The 20483-nt window shown below is 33.7% G+C and overlaps 3 protein-coding genes across 17 annotated transcripts in view; 1 reads left to right on the top strand and 2 right to left on the bottom strand.

The window, feature by feature from the left end:
- The first annotated feature begins 11 nt into the window (after window positions 1-11).
- On the top strand, window positions 12-5590 carry LOC127067764 (Golgi pH regulator). 4 transcript variants are annotated; one of them, XM_051003090.1, is made up of 8 exons: window positions 2030-2174; window positions 3478-3641; window positions 3714-3820; window positions 3898-4308; window positions 4384-4565; window positions 4647-4832; window positions 5093-5158; window positions 5265-5590. In XM_051003090.1, the coding sequence occupies exons 2-8, from the start codon at window positions 3595-3597 to the stop codon at window positions 5463-5465; spliced, it is 1200 nt and encodes a 399-aa protein (XP_050859047.1). In that variant the 5' UTR covers window positions 2030-2174; window positions 3478-3594; the 3' UTR covers window positions 5466-5590. The 4 variants fall into 4 exon arrangements, with proteins under 4 accessions (XP_050859049.1, XP_050859048.1, XP_050859047.1 ...); XM_051003089.1 differs by lacking the exon at window positions 2030-2174 and adding an exon at window positions 2485-2953; XM_051003092.1 differs by lacking the exons at window positions 3478-3641; window positions 3714-3820; window positions 3898-4308; ... (2 more) ...; window positions 5093-5158; window positions 5265-5590 and adding exons at window positions 12-646; window positions 820-981; window positions 1111-1483; window positions 1574-1824; window positions 2237-2585 and having other exon boundaries at window positions 1914-2174.
- Window positions 4856-9805, bottom strand: LOC127067763 (neutral alpha-glucosidase AB). The gene is made up of 7 exons (XM_051003088.1): window positions 9652-9805; window positions 9032-9127; window positions 8530-8940; window positions 8115-8453; window positions 7777-8026; window positions 6068-7625; window positions 4856-5990 (listed from the first exon to the last, which is right to left on the bottom strand). Exons 1-7 carry the CDS (start codon window positions 9666-9668, stop codon window positions 5878-5880), a joined length of 2784 nt encoding a protein of 927 aa, XP_050859045.1. The 5' UTR covers window positions 9669-9805; the 3' UTR covers window positions 4856-5877.
- A 71-nt stretch (window positions 9806-9876) lies between these two features.
- Window positions 9877-20483, bottom strand: part of LOC127067761 (chondroitin sulfate proteoglycan 4) — an 81845-nt gene continuing 71238 nt past the window's right edge. For all 12 annotated transcript variants that reach the window (XM_051003084.1, XM_051003076.1, XM_051003078.1 and 9 more), the window contains 6 exons: window positions 20206-20460; window positions 18590-18787; window positions 17805-18006; window positions 14702-17416; window positions 14202-14608; window positions 9877-14113 (listed from right to left, as the gene is read on the bottom strand). In XM_051003084.1, coding sequence (XP_050859041.1) covers window positions 12137-14113; window positions 14202-14608; window positions 14702-17416; window positions 17805-18006; window positions 18590-18787; window positions 20206-20460 — 5754 coding nt within the window. In that variant the 3' untranslated portion in view covers window positions 9877-12136. The remainder of the gene's footprint in view (window positions 14114-14201; window positions 14609-14701; window positions 17417-17804; window positions 18007-18589; window positions 18788-20205; window positions 20461-20483) is intronic.

The raw sequence follows: 20483 nt of genomic DNA, 5'->3' as shown, positions 1-20483 counted from the left end.
CCCAAAGTGCAGCAACCTCCACGCGGTGGGACCTGGGTCGGTATTACTTGCGATATATCGATAACGCAAGTACTACCGGGCGAATGGCTGCATATTTCAATGTATTTTCAAATTTGTTCAATTTAATTATGATTAAATACTGAAGTACTAATATTTTACATTGGTAATAATACTTTTACGGGTAAATAGTTAAGATTTTAGTTATATACAAAGATAATTTCTTAGAGAATCGCACAAAAACCTTTTCTATCGCATTTATGCTTGTCATCGAACCTATATATTTCCTATTTACCCTTATTTATTCTTATTAATTATTATTTATAAGTTTCGAATGATCATTGGTGAATAAATTGTTTTAATACTTAGAATTTATTTAAATAATTGCAATCTAATGCAAATCAATAGAGAATTCCGCTTCAATCTTCCTCCCGGTTTTGGAATGGTCCAGGTTCAAATTTTGTTGAAACCTTTATTAAAGTAATCTAAGATAGTAAATTGTCTTAATTGTGCTAATATGTCTAATTTGTACTTGAGTTGGTTTTGTATGATATGAAATATCGCGCGTAATTCATTACCCAATCAAATCGTAGTCGCCATAACTAATCATATCTTTGTTTCACTAACCTCAAATAAATGACGTACGGACGTACGTTTTCTTTGATATACTTATTTTTCTTTTACAAATAACGTTTATCACTTAGAAACGATATACGAATATATCTTATTTAGTTTTTATAAATATGCAGTAGAAATATATAACCATCCACAATGAAATATGAAAAGTATGAAAAATAAATAGTTGTAATGTACATATTGCAGGTTACTGTTAGTAAATTGTTGGAAGAGAATTATAAATTCTGTTTTATTTAATTGTAACAATGTTGAGAAGAAGGCATGTTAATATTAAGACTATGAAAGAACTTGATGCATTTCCTAAAGTACCTGAACCATATGTAAATAAAACTGCGGTCGGTGGGACTTGTAAGTAATTTTGATTAATTTTAATTAATTTAGTATAAAGTTCGAGATTTAGATATATATGCATATTTATATAGTTTGTGTATGTGTGTATGTATATATATATGTATTCCCTTTTTATCTATGTTTCAGTTTCTATCTTCACATTTTGTATTATTGCTTATTTAATAATAGCAGAAACAAATTATTTCCTTGACAGTAGATTGCAATTTAAATTTGAACCAGATACAGATTATGATGCAAAATTAAAAATAAATATTGATATAACTGTGGCAATGCCATGTGGTCGTATTGGAGCAGATATCTTAGATTCAACGAATCAAAATTTAGTAGGTTATGATACTTTAGAAGAAGAAGATACTTGGTGGGAATTAAGTTTAGAACAAAGATCACATTTTGAAGCTTTAAAACACATGAATTCCTATTTAAGAGAAGAGTATCATGCAATCCATGAATTACTTTGGAAATCTAATCAAATCACATTGCATAGCGAAATGCCAAAAAGGTTTATCTATCTTCTTAAATGATTATGTAGCGTATTTTATTTTGTAGTAGTCACATATGTTAACCTAATATATAATATTGTTTTCTTTAGAACTCGTGAACCATCATATGTACCGGATGCATGTCGAATTCATGGTAGTATAAATGCAAATAAAGTTGCAGGAAACTTTCATATAACTGCTGGAAAATCTTTACCTCTTCCAAGAGATCATATACATATTTCAGCATTTATGACTAATAGAGACTATAATTTTACTCATAGAATTAACAAGTTTTCCTTTGGAGGACCTAGTCCTGGTATTGTACATCCTCTTGAGGGAGATGAAAAAATTGCTGATAATAGTAAATTGAAACTCTATTTATTAATATTATAAATCAAATGATTGATTTCTAAGATTTAATTTATTCTTAACATTTAATTTATTTCTTAGATATGATGCTGTATCAGTATTTTGTAGAAATAGTTCCCACTGATATAAGAACTTTGCTAAGTACATTTAAAACATATCAATATAGCGTAAAAGATCATCAAAGACCTATTGATCATTTAAAAGGATCTCATGGAATACCCGGTATATTTTTTAAATATGACATGAGTGCTTTGAAAATAAGAATTACTCAAGAACGCGATACTATTACACAATTTTTAGTAAAATTATGTGCCACAGTTGGAGGTATATTTGTTACAAGTGGTAAGTGTATTTGTTATTTAATATAAAGTGATTAGATTTTTTAAACATTCAAAACATTATAGGTTTGATAAAAAGTATTATACAAAATTTTTGGTATATCATATGTTGCAAATTTTTTCGTCATGAGCCTGATGTAAATAACCAAAGAAAATCAGTTTGCTTGATTGCAAGAAATTATGAAAGTCCACGAACAATAAATTTACTTCAAGTTTCAGCACCTGATAATATTGATATTATGTTAAAACCTCAGAAAGATAATTATATAAATTGATTTTTTAAAGCATTTATCATTATTATAGTAATATACTGCACTAATTTAAAATAAAACGTATTACATATATAGTGAGTATATTGATAAAAGTATTATCGTGTATAAAAAAAGGATTTTAAATATAGATCTAATATTAACAATGTTTTATATATCATTTTTCCCGCATGTAATTTAATTTTTAATTCGATGACTAATATCTTAATTTATTATTTTATAGTATAAGAATAATTAAGTTTATATAGTTTTCTATTTTCATCACCGTTTATTTTTATTACCGGTATGTCTCTTTATTATTCATTTAATCGATATATCGATTTGATCGATTAAAACGATTTTCGAGTTTTTAGCCGGAACGCCACGCGCGCATGTGAACAGTCGACGTATCATCTGCGTCCTGTCAAATTAAAGTAGGAAGAATAAGGAGTTGTTACTTTGCAATGCAAAGTGTATTTTACGTTATTAAAACATGGGTTTTTTGGAGGATACTTTTGTGATCCTTGTTACACAGGTGGAAACCCATTTATAATTTTAATAAACCATTGACATTTCGTTATGAAAAAAGAGGGTTAAGTCCCATATATGTAGCAATAACTAACATGTTTATTTATCTTGAAAATTAAATTTTTCATTTTTTAAACATTTTATGCAACGAATGATATAAATAATTTATCGTTAAATAATCTAATTATTTATAAAAATATGAATATAAAAGTATGAAGATAGTTATTAAGTCTGGTATTGTGTGTTCTTTATTTTTTGAATACTTTTGAGATTTGTGTTGTATGAAAGCTGTACATTGATAAATATTATTTAATTATATTAATGTAGTTTTAAATTTATATATTTTTCATTCATTGTAATAAGAAGTATATTGTCGCAATAAATATACTATGACAAACTTTTGTATTTTCTTTTATGATCGAGAGAATTTCTTTTATTGAAATATTAACTGTTTAGAAATTATCAACCAGCTAATTACTATATTGTGTCCATAAACATATCACTTTCAAGTATTTTTTATTTATTTTGCAGGTAATATTTTTCTTGGGAGGATGGATATTTTTTGTAAAAAAATTATTTCGTGACTATGAAGTACATCACAGATTAGTGCAGTTGATTTTTTCTACAACATTTTCATTGTCGTGTACTATGTTTGAACTCATTATTTTTGAAATAATTCGGGTTCTTGATTCAAGGTAAGAAAACGTTGGTATTGTAGTTGTAAAAAAGAAAGAAAGGTTTTGTTAAATATAATTTTTTTTTATCAGTTCTAGATATTTTCATTGGAATGTTGGACTATATATGCTTTTATTTATGGTAATAGTTCTTATACCATTTTACATAGCATATTTTATTATCAGTAACATTAGATTTGGTATGTATCCTGTTCCAATATACTTCTATTTTTTATCTGTATTTTCTTTGATTGATATTTATCTAATTTTTGTGTAGTAAGACTGAATTGGATAAGGCCACTTACAATCATAGTATATCTTTTTTACCTCTACTTATTTTGGAAAATTGGTGATCCTTTTCCAATATTGAGTCCAAAGAAAGGATTGTTATCAATAGAGCAAGGTGTAAGTCGGATAGGTGTTATAGGAGTTACTGTCATGGCACTTTTATCAGGTTTTGGTGCTGTAAATTACCCATATTCTTCTATGGCCTATTTCATGCGGCCTGTATCTTATGCTGATGTACAAGCCATAGAAAAACGATTGTTACAAACGATGGATATGATTATAGTTAAGAAAAAAAGGATAGCACTTGCTAAAAAGGGTGAAATGATTGGACAAAGCGAAGTTCGTTCACGTCTTTGGGGAATGTTAGGTCCATTGGGTGGTACAAAAGGGAATCAAGAAAGTGTGTATTGTATTAATATTTTATGATAATGAGTAAAATAATATATGATCAACAATTTACCACATTAATTTTCAGCTATAAAACAATTACAAATAGAAGTTATAGCTTTAGAAGAATTATCTAGACAATTATTTCTAGAAGCACACGATATTCAAAACGCTAGAGAACGTTTAGAATGGGCAGCAACATGGCAAGGAAAATATTTTAATTTTCTTGGCTATTTTTTTTCATTATATTGCATTTGGAAAATATTAATAGTTAGTACATTGCAACATCAATAGTTACAAATAATAATATTTGATAAACAATCAAATATTATATATTACGTTTCTTTGCAGTCCACGATTAACATAGTCTTTGATCGCGTTGGTAAAAAAGATCCTGTTACTAGAGGAATTGAAATTGCTGTTCATTGGATGGGTTTTGACATAGATGTTACATTTTGGTCACAACATATATCGTTCTATTTAGTTGGATGTATCGTTTTGACTTCTATTCGTGGATTGTTGTTGACTCTTACAAAGGTATGATATAAATTTCACAATAATTATATATACAGTTATTCAGTCAATTAATCTCTTTATTTATATTCTCATTGTGTTATTTCATCTTTACATACAACTGATTAACTAATATGCAAAACTGTATATTATTTAAATTTTGATACTATTTGAGTAAAAGCAAAGAACGTGATTTACAATTTTTGATACATGACTAATTTATTATTATCAGTCTTCATAACAAAAATGCTTACCACAAACGTAATTTCATGTTCATATTTCAGTTCTTTTATGCTATATCAAGCAGCAAATCCTCAAATATTATTGTACTTATACTTGCACAAATAATGGTAAGATTTGTTCTCTCTCTCTTTTTTTTTTTATATGATCTTTTCTTACAACTGTTTTCTCGCAATGCAAAGGCAGTTTATGTAATTTTATATTCCTTTATTCTAGGGAATGTATTTTGTATCCTCTGTATTACTTATGCGCATGAATATGCCTGCTGAATACAGAATAATTATAACACAAGTTTTGGGTGAACTTCAGTTTAATTTCTATCACAGATGGTTTGATGTAATCTTTTTGGTATCTGCATTATCATCTATAGTGTTTTTGTATCTGGCTCATAAACAAGCACCGACGGAACGAACATGACTAAATAAATGACTTTTGTGAACTAAATATAATTTTATTGTTATTCTGCACTTCACAAAACAAGCCTTCAATTGTATATAAATCGATATTTTTCATTAAATAATAGTTCACGTTTGTTTTATTAACACATTTGTTTATTTTTCTAAAAAAACTTCATGCATGCGATACAAAGAAAGATACCACATACATAATATTTATTAATTTATGCTGCTTGATTGCATAGAGCTATGTCACAAAAGAAATTTGTTCAGGTAACAAATGCATTTTTACTATTATAACAACTAAATTGCATTTGTATTTACTTTAACATACATTACTTTCTGGATCACAGATAGCTGAAGGATTGATATTACCATGAAAAAAATTAATTCTGCTGTATAATTTCTGACTTGATACGAGTATAACCATTGTTTTAACGAATTAATTCAATGGTCCACTCCTCGCTCATATTTACACCTGGTTTACGTAATGTTAGTACATTGTTATTGGGATTATATTTAGTTTCTAATGTCACTGTTCTTGAATCTGCAATAAAACGAAGAAAATAATAATTAATTTTCATTTTACTTTTTAATAAATACAATTTAGATTATAGTACTTACTGCGTGATACAAGCTGAGCAGACTTAATTCCTTTAGGAGGATTTGCTATATCTACTCTTTCCAACCAACTTTTCGTTTCATATGAAGCTAACTTATCAATAAATGTTGAAGTTAACTTAATTCCATCAAAGTTAAGTTTTAGATAAAGATACTTTCCATGACGATATTCGAAGCTGCTTTCATCGTCGATATACAGATTACCACTAGCAGTACCATTATTATCAGCAATAATAATTAGAGTATATGGATCGTTTCTCATCGCAACTGTGCTACGACGTATTCTCATTTTACGTGGCACGATGGAACCACTTCTTTGGAATACAGGAATCTTGTGAATAGTTACTTGTACATTGTTTGATCCAGCTTGCGTATATGGTTGCATGGTATCGATATCGTACCACGTTACCTTACCTTCCCCTGGGAAGTATACATTAACTTCTGTAGCAGAAGGTTGAAATACTGGGTGTACAAGAATGGAATCTCCAACAAGTATATGATCGTCGAGTGTATAAGTTTGTGTTTCTGTTGGATAATGCGCCCATAATGGTCGTATTACAGGTGTACCTTTTATTTCATGTTCTCTGAACAATGTATACCACAGTGGCAGATAGGAATATCTAACTCTGAATGACTCTCTTACTATTTGTGTAGTTTCTTCATTGAATGTCCATGGTTCACGTCTTTTTGTTTCAATGTGCGAATGTTGACGGAAGAAAGGTAGCCAGGCACCTGCTTGATTCCATCTAATAAATAGTTCTCTGTCTGGATTTTTAAAGAATCCACCAACGTCTGCTCCACAGAATGACATGCCAGAAATAGATACAGAAAGACACATTGGATAACTTGTACGAAGATTATCCCAGTCTGCTGTATTATCACCGGTCCACATTGCAGCGAAACGTTGTGATCCAGCAAAGAAAGATCTTGTTAAAATAAAAGGTCTTAAAGATCCTCCTGATCTTCTAAACAGAGCCTCATAGGTGGCAAGCGTATAAACAAAACCATTAATATTATGAACATCTCTATGTTCCCAACCACCGTAATGTATAACATCTTTAGGTAGAGTTACTTCTGGACCATTGAAAACACTTGGTTCGTTCATGTCATTCCAGATATATACATTGTTTGTAGTACCATGAAATTTATCTAGACTATATTGACCAATATAATATTCTCGAACCTTTGGATCAAAGAAATCTAGATATGATGATGCTCCTGGCCAGCACCAACCTTCGTAATCTTTTCCATCTCTAGTCTTAATGTAATATCCCAAATTAGTAGCATCATTATGTATGAAATAATTAGGATCTCTTTTGATGTGTGGATCAATAATGACAACTAATTTTCTTCCTTTATCCGTTAAATTTTGAACCATTTCAAGAGGATTCGGAAATTTACGTGAATCCCATGTAAAATATTTTTTACCATCGGTATATTCAATATCAAGCCACATCGTATCCATTGGGAAATCATGCTCATCAAAGCTATTGGCAATTTGAGCAACATCATCTTGATCATTATAATTCCAACGTGATTGATGGTAGCCCAATGCAAACATCTGAAAATTACATTAATATTTAAATTACTTTAATAAACTTATTAATTTATTAATAAACAACTGATGCTAGAATTTTAATACATAGAACATTTAATATATAAGGCATTAATATATAATAAATAATATAAACATTACTATATAAATAACATACCTGTGGTAATGGTGCTGTACCAGTTAAAACAGTGAATTGTCTAAATACATCCAAAGGTTTAGGTCCTAACATGAAGAATACATCAATAACCCCAGATTCAGACATGAAGTGTACATCAACTTGTGATTTTTTTGTAGAACCCGAAACAAAATTAACAAAACTCTCTACGACGTTATTATCGGCACTTGATAGTACATCAATCCATGTTTCTGCTGCATTATGCCAAAAAATACCTGCTGTTTTGTCTTTACTATAAAATATGATATTAAGTTTATATTATAAGTTTATATGTTATATATTTATGTATTATTGGAACTGTCAAAAAAAATTACACTTACCCGTGCGCGTAAAGAACTGGAATTGATCCATACAATGACATTCGTTCATTCATCTCATACTCAAAAACATCTAAATTATATAACCTATATGGTTCTATTTGTTTTGTAGATTTTAAAGCAAGAGAATCAGCATGTTCTGGGATACCATAAGCTTGTTCTGCTCCTGGAAAACTAAAATCTAAAGCTATGGCTTCAGGTCCAAGAGGTTTAGAGTCATGATGATTTTTAAAATTTTCTTCCCAAGCACCAGGGTCATTTTCAGCACCATCACCAGGGTATTGTGATTGCTGTTTCTCTTCAGTTTGAATATTTTCTGCTTTTTCTTCCTGATCTGATTTGCTAAAAAAAGATGATAGACTATGTTTTTCTATTTCCTTTTTGCTTTAAATAATATATATTGTTTTATATGGTGTACCTTTCTGGTTTTGTACGAAGATGTTCAAATCTCATCAAACCACGAGCATTCGCTGAAATGACTAAAACATTTTGAGAGTATAAATCTACTCTAAAAGGATTGATATATAAAACAGCTTTGTTCTCTCCATTGGTGACAGATATATATTCTGTAGTTTTTTCAATATTATCCAATTTCGATGTTTGTGGTTGATCTTGCAAACAATGCTCAACTTCATATCGTGGATGTAACGGATTTTTTTCATTAATATGAAGCCTAAACGTATGATCTTTAAGTACGGTAAGTTTTAAAAGATAAAATACACCGGTATCTTTATTAAATAAATCTACTGTTAAAGTAGATTCATTGTGTGCAACTGTTTCCGGCTGTAATTGATACGGAGTTTTACCTGGTTCAACCTTTTTGCAGCGTCTATAAAGATAAATGAAATATATATAAAAATGTAAAAAAAAAAATATATATAATAGCAAAAGATTTTGATGTGAATCAACATTATATTTACCGGCAAAAGCTGCTTTGTTCGCATGTTTTAAAAGTATCTCTATTCACTGCATTAATTATAAATGGGCAAAGTGCTAGCACAAAAAATATTCCCAGTCTGAAATAAAACATAATTGGAAGTTTGAAAAACTTCATGTATTTTTAAGTTTATCCTGTTTTAAAATAAATCAAATTTTACATATTCATTTCGGTATTGTTCTTGCTTCTAAAAGAAAAGTAAAAAAAAAAAAAAAATAACTACGACATTATCGCCATAATCGGAGCTCGAAGAAGCAACGTACTATCGATTATTATCGAATACCAGTCGTTTATCGCGAAAAGATAAAGTACAAGTAGAATGAAATGATTTTTTTTTTTCAGTTATATAAAATGTCTAATTTTATAATAACCGGCATGTAAAGATATTAATAATAACGAGAAATATAATATCAATGACACGTCAGCGTGATCATTGTTACGTTATACCAATCGTTTAAAAAAATCATTGAACAGAAGTAAAAATTTAATCAAAATTTGAAGCTTCTATTTTGAATTAACTTGTTTAATAAACTTTTCGATTATCGTAGACGAATCGATAAGCTTTTATGTGAAGGTTAAATGGCTGAAAAATAATCAACTCACCGCACGAACGTAGCCATGTTGAAGAGTACCAAGCTTCTGTCATGCCACCTTCCAACTAACTGGATATGAATTCCGAAACGAAATTGATTTTATAGATGGAGCAACGTTCGTCCGTTTAATTATCGAATGAGTTTTAATTTTACAAAAGAATAAGTTGAAAATTTTTCCAGTTTTTCTCACGTTCCTTTATCTTCATCGTTATCATCAAGAAAAAAATACGATAAGTGACCGTAACTACGTATTTACTATCATGTTAATTAACATCGCACATTCATTTTATTAGAATTACAAGAGTTATGCATTCAGTCAGCAGGGAAAATACATTCCTATGAATAACTATATATTACAAGATTAATATAGAAGTTTTGGCACTCGGATCGGTTCATTTGGTGGATGTAAAAAAGCCTAACTGTTTTTCTTTCTAGCATATTCATTAATTTTTATTCTTATCGGATTATTAGATAATATTATTGGGTTATCGGATAATATTATCGGATAATTCTCGATAGAAATATTATTTTATTGTATATGCTATGAATTTGTGAAAACAGTATTCGCTACGTACATACGATTATGATTTACGTATAATCATTAAATTTCTATTATTAACATTCACATAAGAGCGTTTTTACGAATCGTACAATCCCTACAAGGGTCCATTATCAAAGTCGTCGTTAATTAAGGTCACCGTAAATTCGTGTGAAGGCTTTAAAACGTAATCGTTAAAATTCTTCGAATCAACACGTATGTATACGATATATTAGCTTCTTAATTTCCGATTAACATTGATAAATTTACGATACTAATATAATACTGAAATACGCGTACGATTTAATTTTAACTTTATACCATTTATTTATTTTTTCTTTATCCCGACGGGCAAGATTGTTATGCGTATGTAAAACGACGAGATTAAAATTCTTTCCATTTTTTCAGTTTTTGAAAATCATTCAAATAAAAGATTTGAAACATTGATTTTCGTAGTACGATAAATAATAATTCGTCGTGTTACATCTAATCGTTAAGATATCTAACCTATCGAATTTCTATCAAAGATCATCGTGATATTAACAAAGCAATTAAGATATTTTTCAATGTAGCTTAAGGTTTCTTAAATTTTACATAATATTCTGTCGAACGTGAAATTCCCAGTGTTAACATTTCTTCGTAGAACCGATAATCTTTTTTAATCAAAATTTTCATTAATTTCTCTTCATTCTTTTGCTTTCTATCTTTTTTTTTTGTTTTTGCTTTTTCCTCTTTTTTCTTTTTTCTTAATTTTTTTTTTCAAGATTATAAATACACACTGTTCTATTTTCCGAATGAAATGCAAGTAAAAATTCGAATTACAAAATAGTGCAGTGTAAAAGATATGTGCATAACGCGAGCTTTCGAAGATGATTCTCCCTCGTATGTCCCAAGGTATGTAACTTTATGGGTTCACAAAATTCTTTCAATGTAACCTGCAGATAGTTCGTCCATTTTTAAAAATGGGATAAATACATGGATAAATACATACATACGTTGTTCTGTTCTCTTCTCTCTCTCTCTCTCTCTCGCTCTCTCTCGTTCTCGCTCTCTCTCTCTCTCTTTCTCTCTCTCTCTTTCTCACAGATTATACTTAATTATTTACACATATTTGCGAACAATAACATCCTAATAAATCTCGGTGTGGCTTGTCAGTCTTCGATAATATAATTTGGCCCTCGTATCCCAACAGTTCGCCAAACTGATACACAGAGGAGTTCTTTTAAGTACATACATACGTAATTTCTTTTCTGCGATGAATAAAATTTTTTCTCACGGTCGGTTTTTATATTACATTTAAAATGTATCGATTGAATATGATCGTGTAAAGAAAAGGATTACAGTGAGTTATTCGTTTTGAAATCGATAATGGCCGAGGTAGACGGGGATGATTCCAATGTAGCGACGATAAGTAAGGCCGAAGACTTCGCATGAATATTTTCGTTTGACCGAAGTCATATACATACATACATATATTAGCAAAAATGTAAGTTAACAGGTTTCGGTAAAAAGTCGATTTCTCATTTAGGCACATCGAGTCCTTCGTAGTGACGAATATCATAATCACGGACAATAGTAGATATATCTTTCTTTCTTTTTTTTTTCTCTTAGACAAAGAAAAAAGAGAGACGGTATAAATATCGTCCGTTTCGTCCGTATCTCTCAATTAGAGATTACATACGCAACCTACATACATATGTATATACTCGTATTGCCATTATAGGAAAGTCTCGTATTAATTGTCGACCTCGAAGAAAGAATATCTTTCTATTATGACGTATTCATCATTGTATATTATCAATGTACACGATTTTTATCGATTAACTTCCCTTTTAGGCACGCTGAGACAATAATATCGAATAATCGTCCCGATATTCGTAACAAAGACAGTCTTCTAAGCGAGTATTTGGAAGCGCTACAGTTTGTTTCGTTTGCGGCCCGAAGGCTGCTCCTCCTGCTAGACCCAATACTGATTTCTCCTCAGTAAAGGATTATTGGTTCTTTGTGTAGTGGCCGATTGACAAGGTAGATCTGACGTGTCAAAGCTGCTCCATTCGTCACCGTCCGCAACACCGTAAGGATACCTCGCAGATACGTCAACCTCTGAACCTGTTATACTTTCCAGAGGGTTCAGTGGTATTACCTTGCACTGCGGTAAGGTCGAAGTCATACTTGGTAAAACTGGTAATGGCGTGCTGGATGTTATCGTGCCGTGTTCATTTGCGAAACGTTTGAGATGAGGTGTCGTTGGCATTAGATGATCAGGTGGCCTTGGTAAGGGCATTACACCAACCGATGGCGTTGTCTCAGGTTTGTCTTCTTCGGTACGTTTGTATCGATTGTGTCTACACCTGATCGTGATTATAACGATGATACTTAAGAGAAAAGCACCAAGCAACATGCCCAAAATGAGCAAATAGTCGTTACTCATGTTAGGTGCGATTGCCATTTCACCCTCGTGACCGATGGGATCCATAGGACCTGCCAAAGTGCTGTTGTAATCGTCCATGTCGAATTTAACGCGTATCTCGAATTCACCAGCCGCTGGTTGAAATATCGAGGCTGCTAGAATAAATGCGAAACTGTCACTTACTCCTTCGTATTCCATACTTGGTACTTTTTTACAGACTAGATATATAACACCAGAGACGATCTCTTGATGAGAGAATCTTCCGATCTCTCTCTCACGCGTTCCCCTTTTTTCTCCTGAAGTCGAGGAACTTCTTATGATTCTCTTGATCTTTCCATACTTTGGTTTTCTGATGATAGTGTAGACCGGATTGCTGCTGGTGAGTTTTGCCAAAGGTGTTGCATCCATGTGTTGCAGAGTTATCTGATTTTTCTCTCCCATCAATGCTATCATTGGATTAATTATCATCAACGGGACCACTCTGATTTTAACGCGAATATGTTGTTGTTCAAAACCGCTTAAACGAGCTGACAATTCCAAACTATCATTGGAAACTGTCATGTCCGTCTGTAAAAACATTACACTTTCGGATAATAAATCCGTCTGTTTGAAGTTCGTTGCAGCGGCATCCCTTACATAAAGCACACCGTGCTTCGGATTGGTTGTTACTTCGTAGATCACTAAATCCTGTCTTGCATTTGTGTCGAGTTTCACGTTGTCTTCCGATATCGACGCTACGTTCGAGCCTTGTTGTAATTTCACTGGACTTGGTACCGTCACATTCAAACGGATTGCCAGAACGTGGACGTTGAAAACTGTATAAGTTGGATTGAAACGACCGTCCCAGACTCTAAAATAGAAAGAGGCAGCTTGCAAGGGGCCATTGTGCTCGTAAACCAACCTGTTAGAATCCACGTCGAGTTGTGAGAATTTATTCACTTGCTGAACTTCCGAACTGTTCTGATCGAAAGGTAAAAGCAATAGTCTGCCAAAAGTAGGTCCTGATATAACGTCATAAATGATTTCTTCAGCTGGAGTATCAGGGTCGACCGTTAATAGATTGTCCCGTGTAATAGTTTGATTTTGATTTTGAACAACGGTTAGGTACGGTGCGTTGGTAATAAGTTTGAAGGGTTCATCGTTGATGGGCTCGATTATCACCGGTATACTTGTGTTACACAATAAAACATGTCCAGGTGTTAAGTACAACGAAAAGAAAATCCGATCTTCCAATGTATCCGAATGATCGTGATAATACGCGATTTTTCCACCTTCGATTTGAGGCTGTGTAAAGGTAGTCACGTTGAGATCTGGTAGCAACATCACATGACCATGACTCGGTTGATTGACCAGTCTTGATAATACAGCAGGTTTGTTTATGCCAGCGTTCGTTTGAAGGAAACTTATTATTCCACTGATGTTCATAATAACTTGAGCGGAACCACCTTCCTCGACTCTGACAGTTTTAGCTGAAACGTATCTATCCAAGCCACCACTCGAGACAGAGATGTCTATGTGAAAAACCTAGGATCGAATTTGTTTTGATTAGAATTTTATTCCGTCATTAAAATAGTATTATTTAGAAAATAGATTGTCTCTTTTTGTTCTTTACCTGATTCGTTATAGATCCAGTATAATGGGCTTCGACATCGAACGTGAACGAGTCGTTGGCTGCTAAATCCATGAACCGTATTCTATGTTCATAAAAAACTTTGCTGTCGTTTATGTCTTTCTGAGTAAATCGATCGACCTCGAGCCATACACCTTCACCGCTCTCCATAATGATTTTTCCCAAGTGTGGACCGTTTCGTACATTGTACCTTATTTCTCTGGCTTCGTCTGAACACCTTATTAACAAAAGCTTGTTCGAAATAACTTTTCTTGTTAAGGGAAAGACATTTAACGCGACATTTTGTTCCACGGTTAATCGTACGGGCTTTGCCACAATCGATATACCATACGCCTCTGTCGTATGCACACCGTCGTTTAACACGAAGCTAAATTCCGCTTCAGAACCATCTGAAAGGAATATTCAAGTTGAAAATGATTAACATTTAACTTATCCAATATTGGTCACGCAACGTTATTATAATATTTGTTATCGATACTTACTGGTATGCGTAAAAACGATTTTGGAATCATCAATTTGTTGTTGAGTAAAAGTATAAATCTCTATATCAGATCCTAGCATAGAAATGTATCCATTTTTCATACTGGTTACATTAAACGTTATCTCGCTTGGAACGGTATCATTGTCTGTAGCAGCCAAGTAAGAAGACATCAAGATGACCGAACCACCTTGCCAAACGTTCAATTTAGTTTTATTCACAAGGACAGGCACTTCGTCGTTGATAGGTTGGACCACGATCCAAACGTCAAAGGGCTCACTGATCTTATCCCCAGCGATGACGACCATTTTGAACGAATCTTTTGAAAACTCATCGCCGTTGTGTTTGTACAATATGACACCAGAGTTCAAATGTTTTTGAGGAAACTTTTTAATTTGCGAATTTTTCGTAGAATCGATGACAACGCCGTGCTTTGGTTTCTCAACTATACGATAATCTGTGACCTTACCAGCGTAATACGAAGTTATCACGATAAAATCAGTTTCATCCAGAATCACGCTTTTACCTTCAACCACATTTAGATTCTTAGCCTCGACGTAAAGTTTGTCAGGAACTATAATAATGTTCACGCTCAGAGCATACATCCACATGATACCATTCGTAACATCAACCACAAACTTATCATTCGTTTGATTCGTCACAGATTGAACGTAAAATAGACGACCGTCGTTTATGAGAGCTTGATCGAATTGTTTGACCCAATTACCAACATACTCTTCCTTACTTTCCTCGGCATGTTCATCGTGACTCTGAACTTCCAGATAACCATTTTGTGGCCAATCCCGTAGGAAATAAATTATTTCGGAAGGCGAAATTTTCGGGTGCATTATCTCCAAGCTCTTTCTATTTATCAGGAGACTCGTTGACTCCTCGACAAAGATCGTTTTGTTGTTCAGAACTGTCATGGCTTCCCAATAACTTGCTGGATAAACTTTAATCGTAAAGATGCCTTCGGTTTCTGCACCCTTAGCTGAAATTTTGAACTTAAAGTCGTCCTTATTCAACGACGAGCCCATGTGTCGATAGGATATTGAACTATGGATCAGATCCTCTCCGGTAAACGTGGTAGTCTCTTTCGTGTGTTTTAAAAGTATTCCGTATTTAGGTTTCTCCAAGATCGCGTATTTGACTTCTTTTTCAAGCATGTAAACGTTCGTTTCGATCTCTAATTCCTTTGACCGAAATACAACGCTTCTGTTAAATTGAACGATGGATCCATTACTTTCCTTCAATCTGATATAAGGTGGACTTGCTTCGATTTCGAGGATACCATCAGTATGGAAGTGGCCATCGCTGACGGTGTATTCGAGTTTCTCACAATCATCGCCATAATGTCTGAAGAGTATTCTTTCGTCGTCTATATTCTTTTGTGTAAACTCACGAATTTGTACGGAAGGATCGGTTATTTTATAAATGCCACTCTTCCCGTTATCTTTACGCGTGTACTTGATATCACTAGGTTTGGTATTAATGTCTTTGTCGATATAGGCAAGATCTTTATTAGTTATCAATTTTTCTCCCTTGGATACCACGTGAAAGATCTTGTTGACTATTCGTTCAGGTGGATTGTCGTTCTTCATAATAACTTCGATACGAAAACGTCCAACGTACATAAAATCTATGGAATCCAAGGCAACGCCAATGAATTCGAAGGAGTCTTCCTTTGTCTCGGAATCATCGTGGATGTAATAAACCGTTTGAGAAAGCAATTCCTCGGAAGTGAAGTACGTAGCGTTGCTTCGAATTTGTGACTTCGTTCGATTTAATACGACCAGCCAACCGTGACGTGGATTTATCGTGAGATTATAAATCAAGGTGGACACACCATAATCCATGGTATTCGTACGTATCATTTTTAAAGCTACTTTCGAACCTTCCTCGATCTTCAAGGTTTCCGTTCCTTCAACGGGCTTGTTGTTTTTCGCCAAATGATGTTTCAGGGATAACGTCGATAGTATATCGATGCATTGTGGTGCACTTACCCTAAACGCTAATTCGTCGTGAATAATCGAGTAGGCTCTTCTGTACAAACGATATCGTACTTTACCCGTATCTACATCCTCTTGCGTGAAACTATCGCCAGCATTTATCTTTCGTCTCGTTACCAAGAGCTCGCCATATCTCGGTCCACCGTTTAATGTAAATAATATTTTGTTCGGTGATGTGATCAATGGATTGGTTTGGTACTTGAGATTTTGCCCGGTTACGATTGCCTCTGCGGTATTTGTAAAATTAACGGGAATTCTCTTGATCTCTTTTAATTCGAGATCGATGAAGGTAATACGAAAATCAAAGGTCTGTTGAGTTTTAACCTCGCGAACGCTAGCTTGAAATTTGAATTCGTCTTGCGTTGGACTACCGATATTGTGAAGGTAACGGATCGTATGTAGATCCACGTCACGACTAGTGAAATGATCAGCGTTTTGCCAGCTGCTTGAAACGTCTTTCAGCTTTTGCAACGTGCCGTATTGAGGTGACGTACTGATATCATAACGTATGTCGATCGTACTGTCGTCGGAATTCGTTATAAATGACAAATTCGCTGGCGTTAAATAAGAGAAGGATCGATGCACCACGACCAATCCGGTGTTATGCAGAAGTTTAATCTGTAGCGGGTAAGCCGAGACTCGTAGGTATGCTGGCTGACTGCTTTCAATTCCATCGCTTACTTGCAAACCCAGCATAGCATTCGGTTTCGCTGAAATTGTTTTCAAAAATCCAATTAAACCGCGATTTTATTATTATTATTATTACTTGCAAGCTAGAAATTGCATTTCTCTATTCCGATTCTATTGTCGGATAGATCTGTCGATATTTATATTGATCATAATCGTGACGTATGATTTCTCATCTGTGATAGAAGTGAACTTCGAATATAACTTTTTTATCGCTTCAACAAATGGATTAAGCTTTTTAATGGTCGAAGTTACCATTGTATTATTTCTTGTAGCGATTTATGATGACTCTAACTATCGTTGTATCATAAATAAAATCATGAACGAATTTATTACGATACGTTGGCATTAATGGAATTTTAGAATTCAACTTAGTTTCATTTAAATAATGAAATCAATGATAGTGTTTACCGTTGCCACGGTGTACATAAGCGATCAGCCCTTGCATCAATTCGGCTTGCGTGAAGGTGTCGATCGGCTTAGAGGGATAAGTAACTCTTTCGATATGTCCAGCATCAGTGTCAGTGCGCAAGACCGTGTAGACCAGCGTTTCCGACGGAGTATCCGCGTCAATGGCCCAAATTAATTCTTTTGTTAGAGTTTTTCTGGTGCCCTGTTAGAAGCAAGCACCGGTTAAAAGATTAATTGGTTAGCCGAGGCGAACGAGACAAATAAAAAGGTTACGGTAAAAAGTGGTACAATTTTTTGCTTTCAACCAATTTAGAAAGCTTTGATAATTTTCATAAGAAACGATTTACGTCAGAGTTAAGGAATCTTCGTTTCGTTTAAGAGCCATTCCACTATTTCATTAATATCGTTTAGTAGCTTACAGGAAAATCGATCTCGTTGCGGCATAATTGTCACGCTCTCTCTCTCTCTCTTTCTCTCTACGACCTGGTAGGGGGAACAAAAAAGACTTCGCTTGACCTCGATTAACCCATGAGAGTTATTATATGCAAAACTAGAGAGAGAGAAAGAGAAAGAGAAGAAATAAAAATCTTTAATAACTTAATCCCACTGTAGTGATTATAGATAATCAGTACATTATCTTAACAGATTTTATTTGAACTATTCCCATTTGATAATAACTATCAATGTCTTCAAATATGATTGTCAAATAGATTTAATTTTTATAAAATTCTTATTTGAATTAGGACAAATTTGCTTCTTGAAATATATCACCATGAAATACTTACTTGAGCCAATCGTAGCACTTTTGCCGTTGGTATTTCCAAAAGTGGTGGGTCATTGACAGGGGTGACGTTGACATGAAGAGGAAACCTAAGTCTTCCTCGGAGATATCCTGGAAGCGTGTATCCCCTTCCTGCCACTAACGTCAGTTCCAGTATCATGCTATCTTCTGTGGTTTCGCTTCCATCGTGCATGTACTGTATCTGTCATAAGGGTAACCACCATACAGGTATATATATATACCGTTATTAACCATACACCTTTCCGCAGAACAAATTATTATACCGTTTACATCGGTGGAATTATTCACACAATGGTATAGTATGTTACAGTTAACGCATAGTCACAAACGAATGAACGAACGAACGAACGAACGAACGAACGAACGGACGAACCAACCAACGAACGAACGAACAAACGAACGAACGAATGAACTAAACTAACTAACGAACGAATGTACACGAATAGTGTACTTTATTGAATTCTCTTTGAAATCCAATATCCCTGAAATAACTTGACTCGAGGACTCGTTTGAAAATATATACTTTCTGTAAATTCATCGAGTTATATCTGTACGGTTAATTAGCTATCTACGCAAAGTTAACTCGTAGTACGGTACTTAACCCCGAATTAAAACGAAACTCCTCTACTCTGTTTCGCATAATTGATTTCACGGAAATCATTACCAATGAATTATACAGAGGGAATAGTCGAATTTGTTGGTAACGAAGTACTATATATATGTATGTATCAATGAATTCATTTCAAGCGTAGAATTCGGAATTATCCATAGTGATGTGCGGTATATGTGGCTTCTCTGTTTGATGAAAGTACCCTCTTTGTTAACGTAATTCGTAAATTACCATGTAATCTACGGCTACTCTAAGTGCAACGAACTTGAGATTGTTTCAAGACTAGAGAATCTATTCTATCGAAGGAGTTCAATATACACACACATATATATATATATACATATTATATATATTATATATATATGTACGTATGTGTGTGTTTTGCTGATACCACTTCGATCCTAATCAAAATTAGTAACGGAAGGTTAACTACGATGATCAGCATATCGTCTCGTCAAGTCGATTTCGAGAAGTAACGAGGCAAGAATAAAACGATTACAAGGTAATCGATTAGTTAAATAATGCTTGTAGGAAGAGGATTCGGGTAAGTATCAGGAAGAGTAACGTTTCGAGGGATAAGCGACTATCTGCTCGATTTAATCCAAGGGAAAAAACATTAATGAGCGGTGGCGGTGTTTATAAATAGGCTACTGTCGTTGGATAAATTAAGTGTGGCTTGCGGAGAGAAGAGAGGAACCGAGAGCAGCCCCACATCGAGTCGAGCGACCCCACATCGGCCCCCAACGATTCTAAAGTTAGTCTCTACAAGCTGTACTATCTATAGAGACTGGCCGTATGACGAACCGGGACTAAGCATGACTTTACCAACATCTTTGACTTCTTTTGCTTCGCCAAATTCATGATTATTATCGGAATATAATGAAGAACATATTGCAGTTCTTTCCTTCTTCTTTTTCTTCTTCTGCATTTTTTCTTCCTTTCTAATCTCCCTTCCTTCAAAGAAGAAATAAAAGAAACAATAATATTACCTTATCGCGATTGATGTCTTGCAAAGTGAAGGAACGATCAGTTCTTGAAGTTAAGAGATCCAAAGCCAACGTTCCATAAGTTGGTGGTGTTACCAAGCTGAAAACAACGCCATCCTCTTCGACGCCGTATTTGGCAATGTCTAGAACCATACCGATGTTGTCGCTCGTAACGAGTACGTGTTCTCCTTCCGATACTGAAAGCGGTGAGAGAGAGAGAATCTCCAAATTTACCGGAAGATTAGCGTTCGAGTAAACCTAAGAGAAAGAAAAATACATGT

Source organism: Vespula vulgaris, chromosome 11 (assembly GCF_905475345.1).
Source record: "Vespula vulgaris chromosome 11, iyVesVulg1.1, whole genome shotgun sequence".
Lineage (NCBI taxonomy): Eukaryota > Metazoa > Arthropoda > Insecta > Hymenoptera > Vespidae > Vespula > Vespula vulgaris.
Note: the sequence above shows the minus strand (reverse complement) of the source record. Positions and strands in the feature narration are given on the sequence as shown.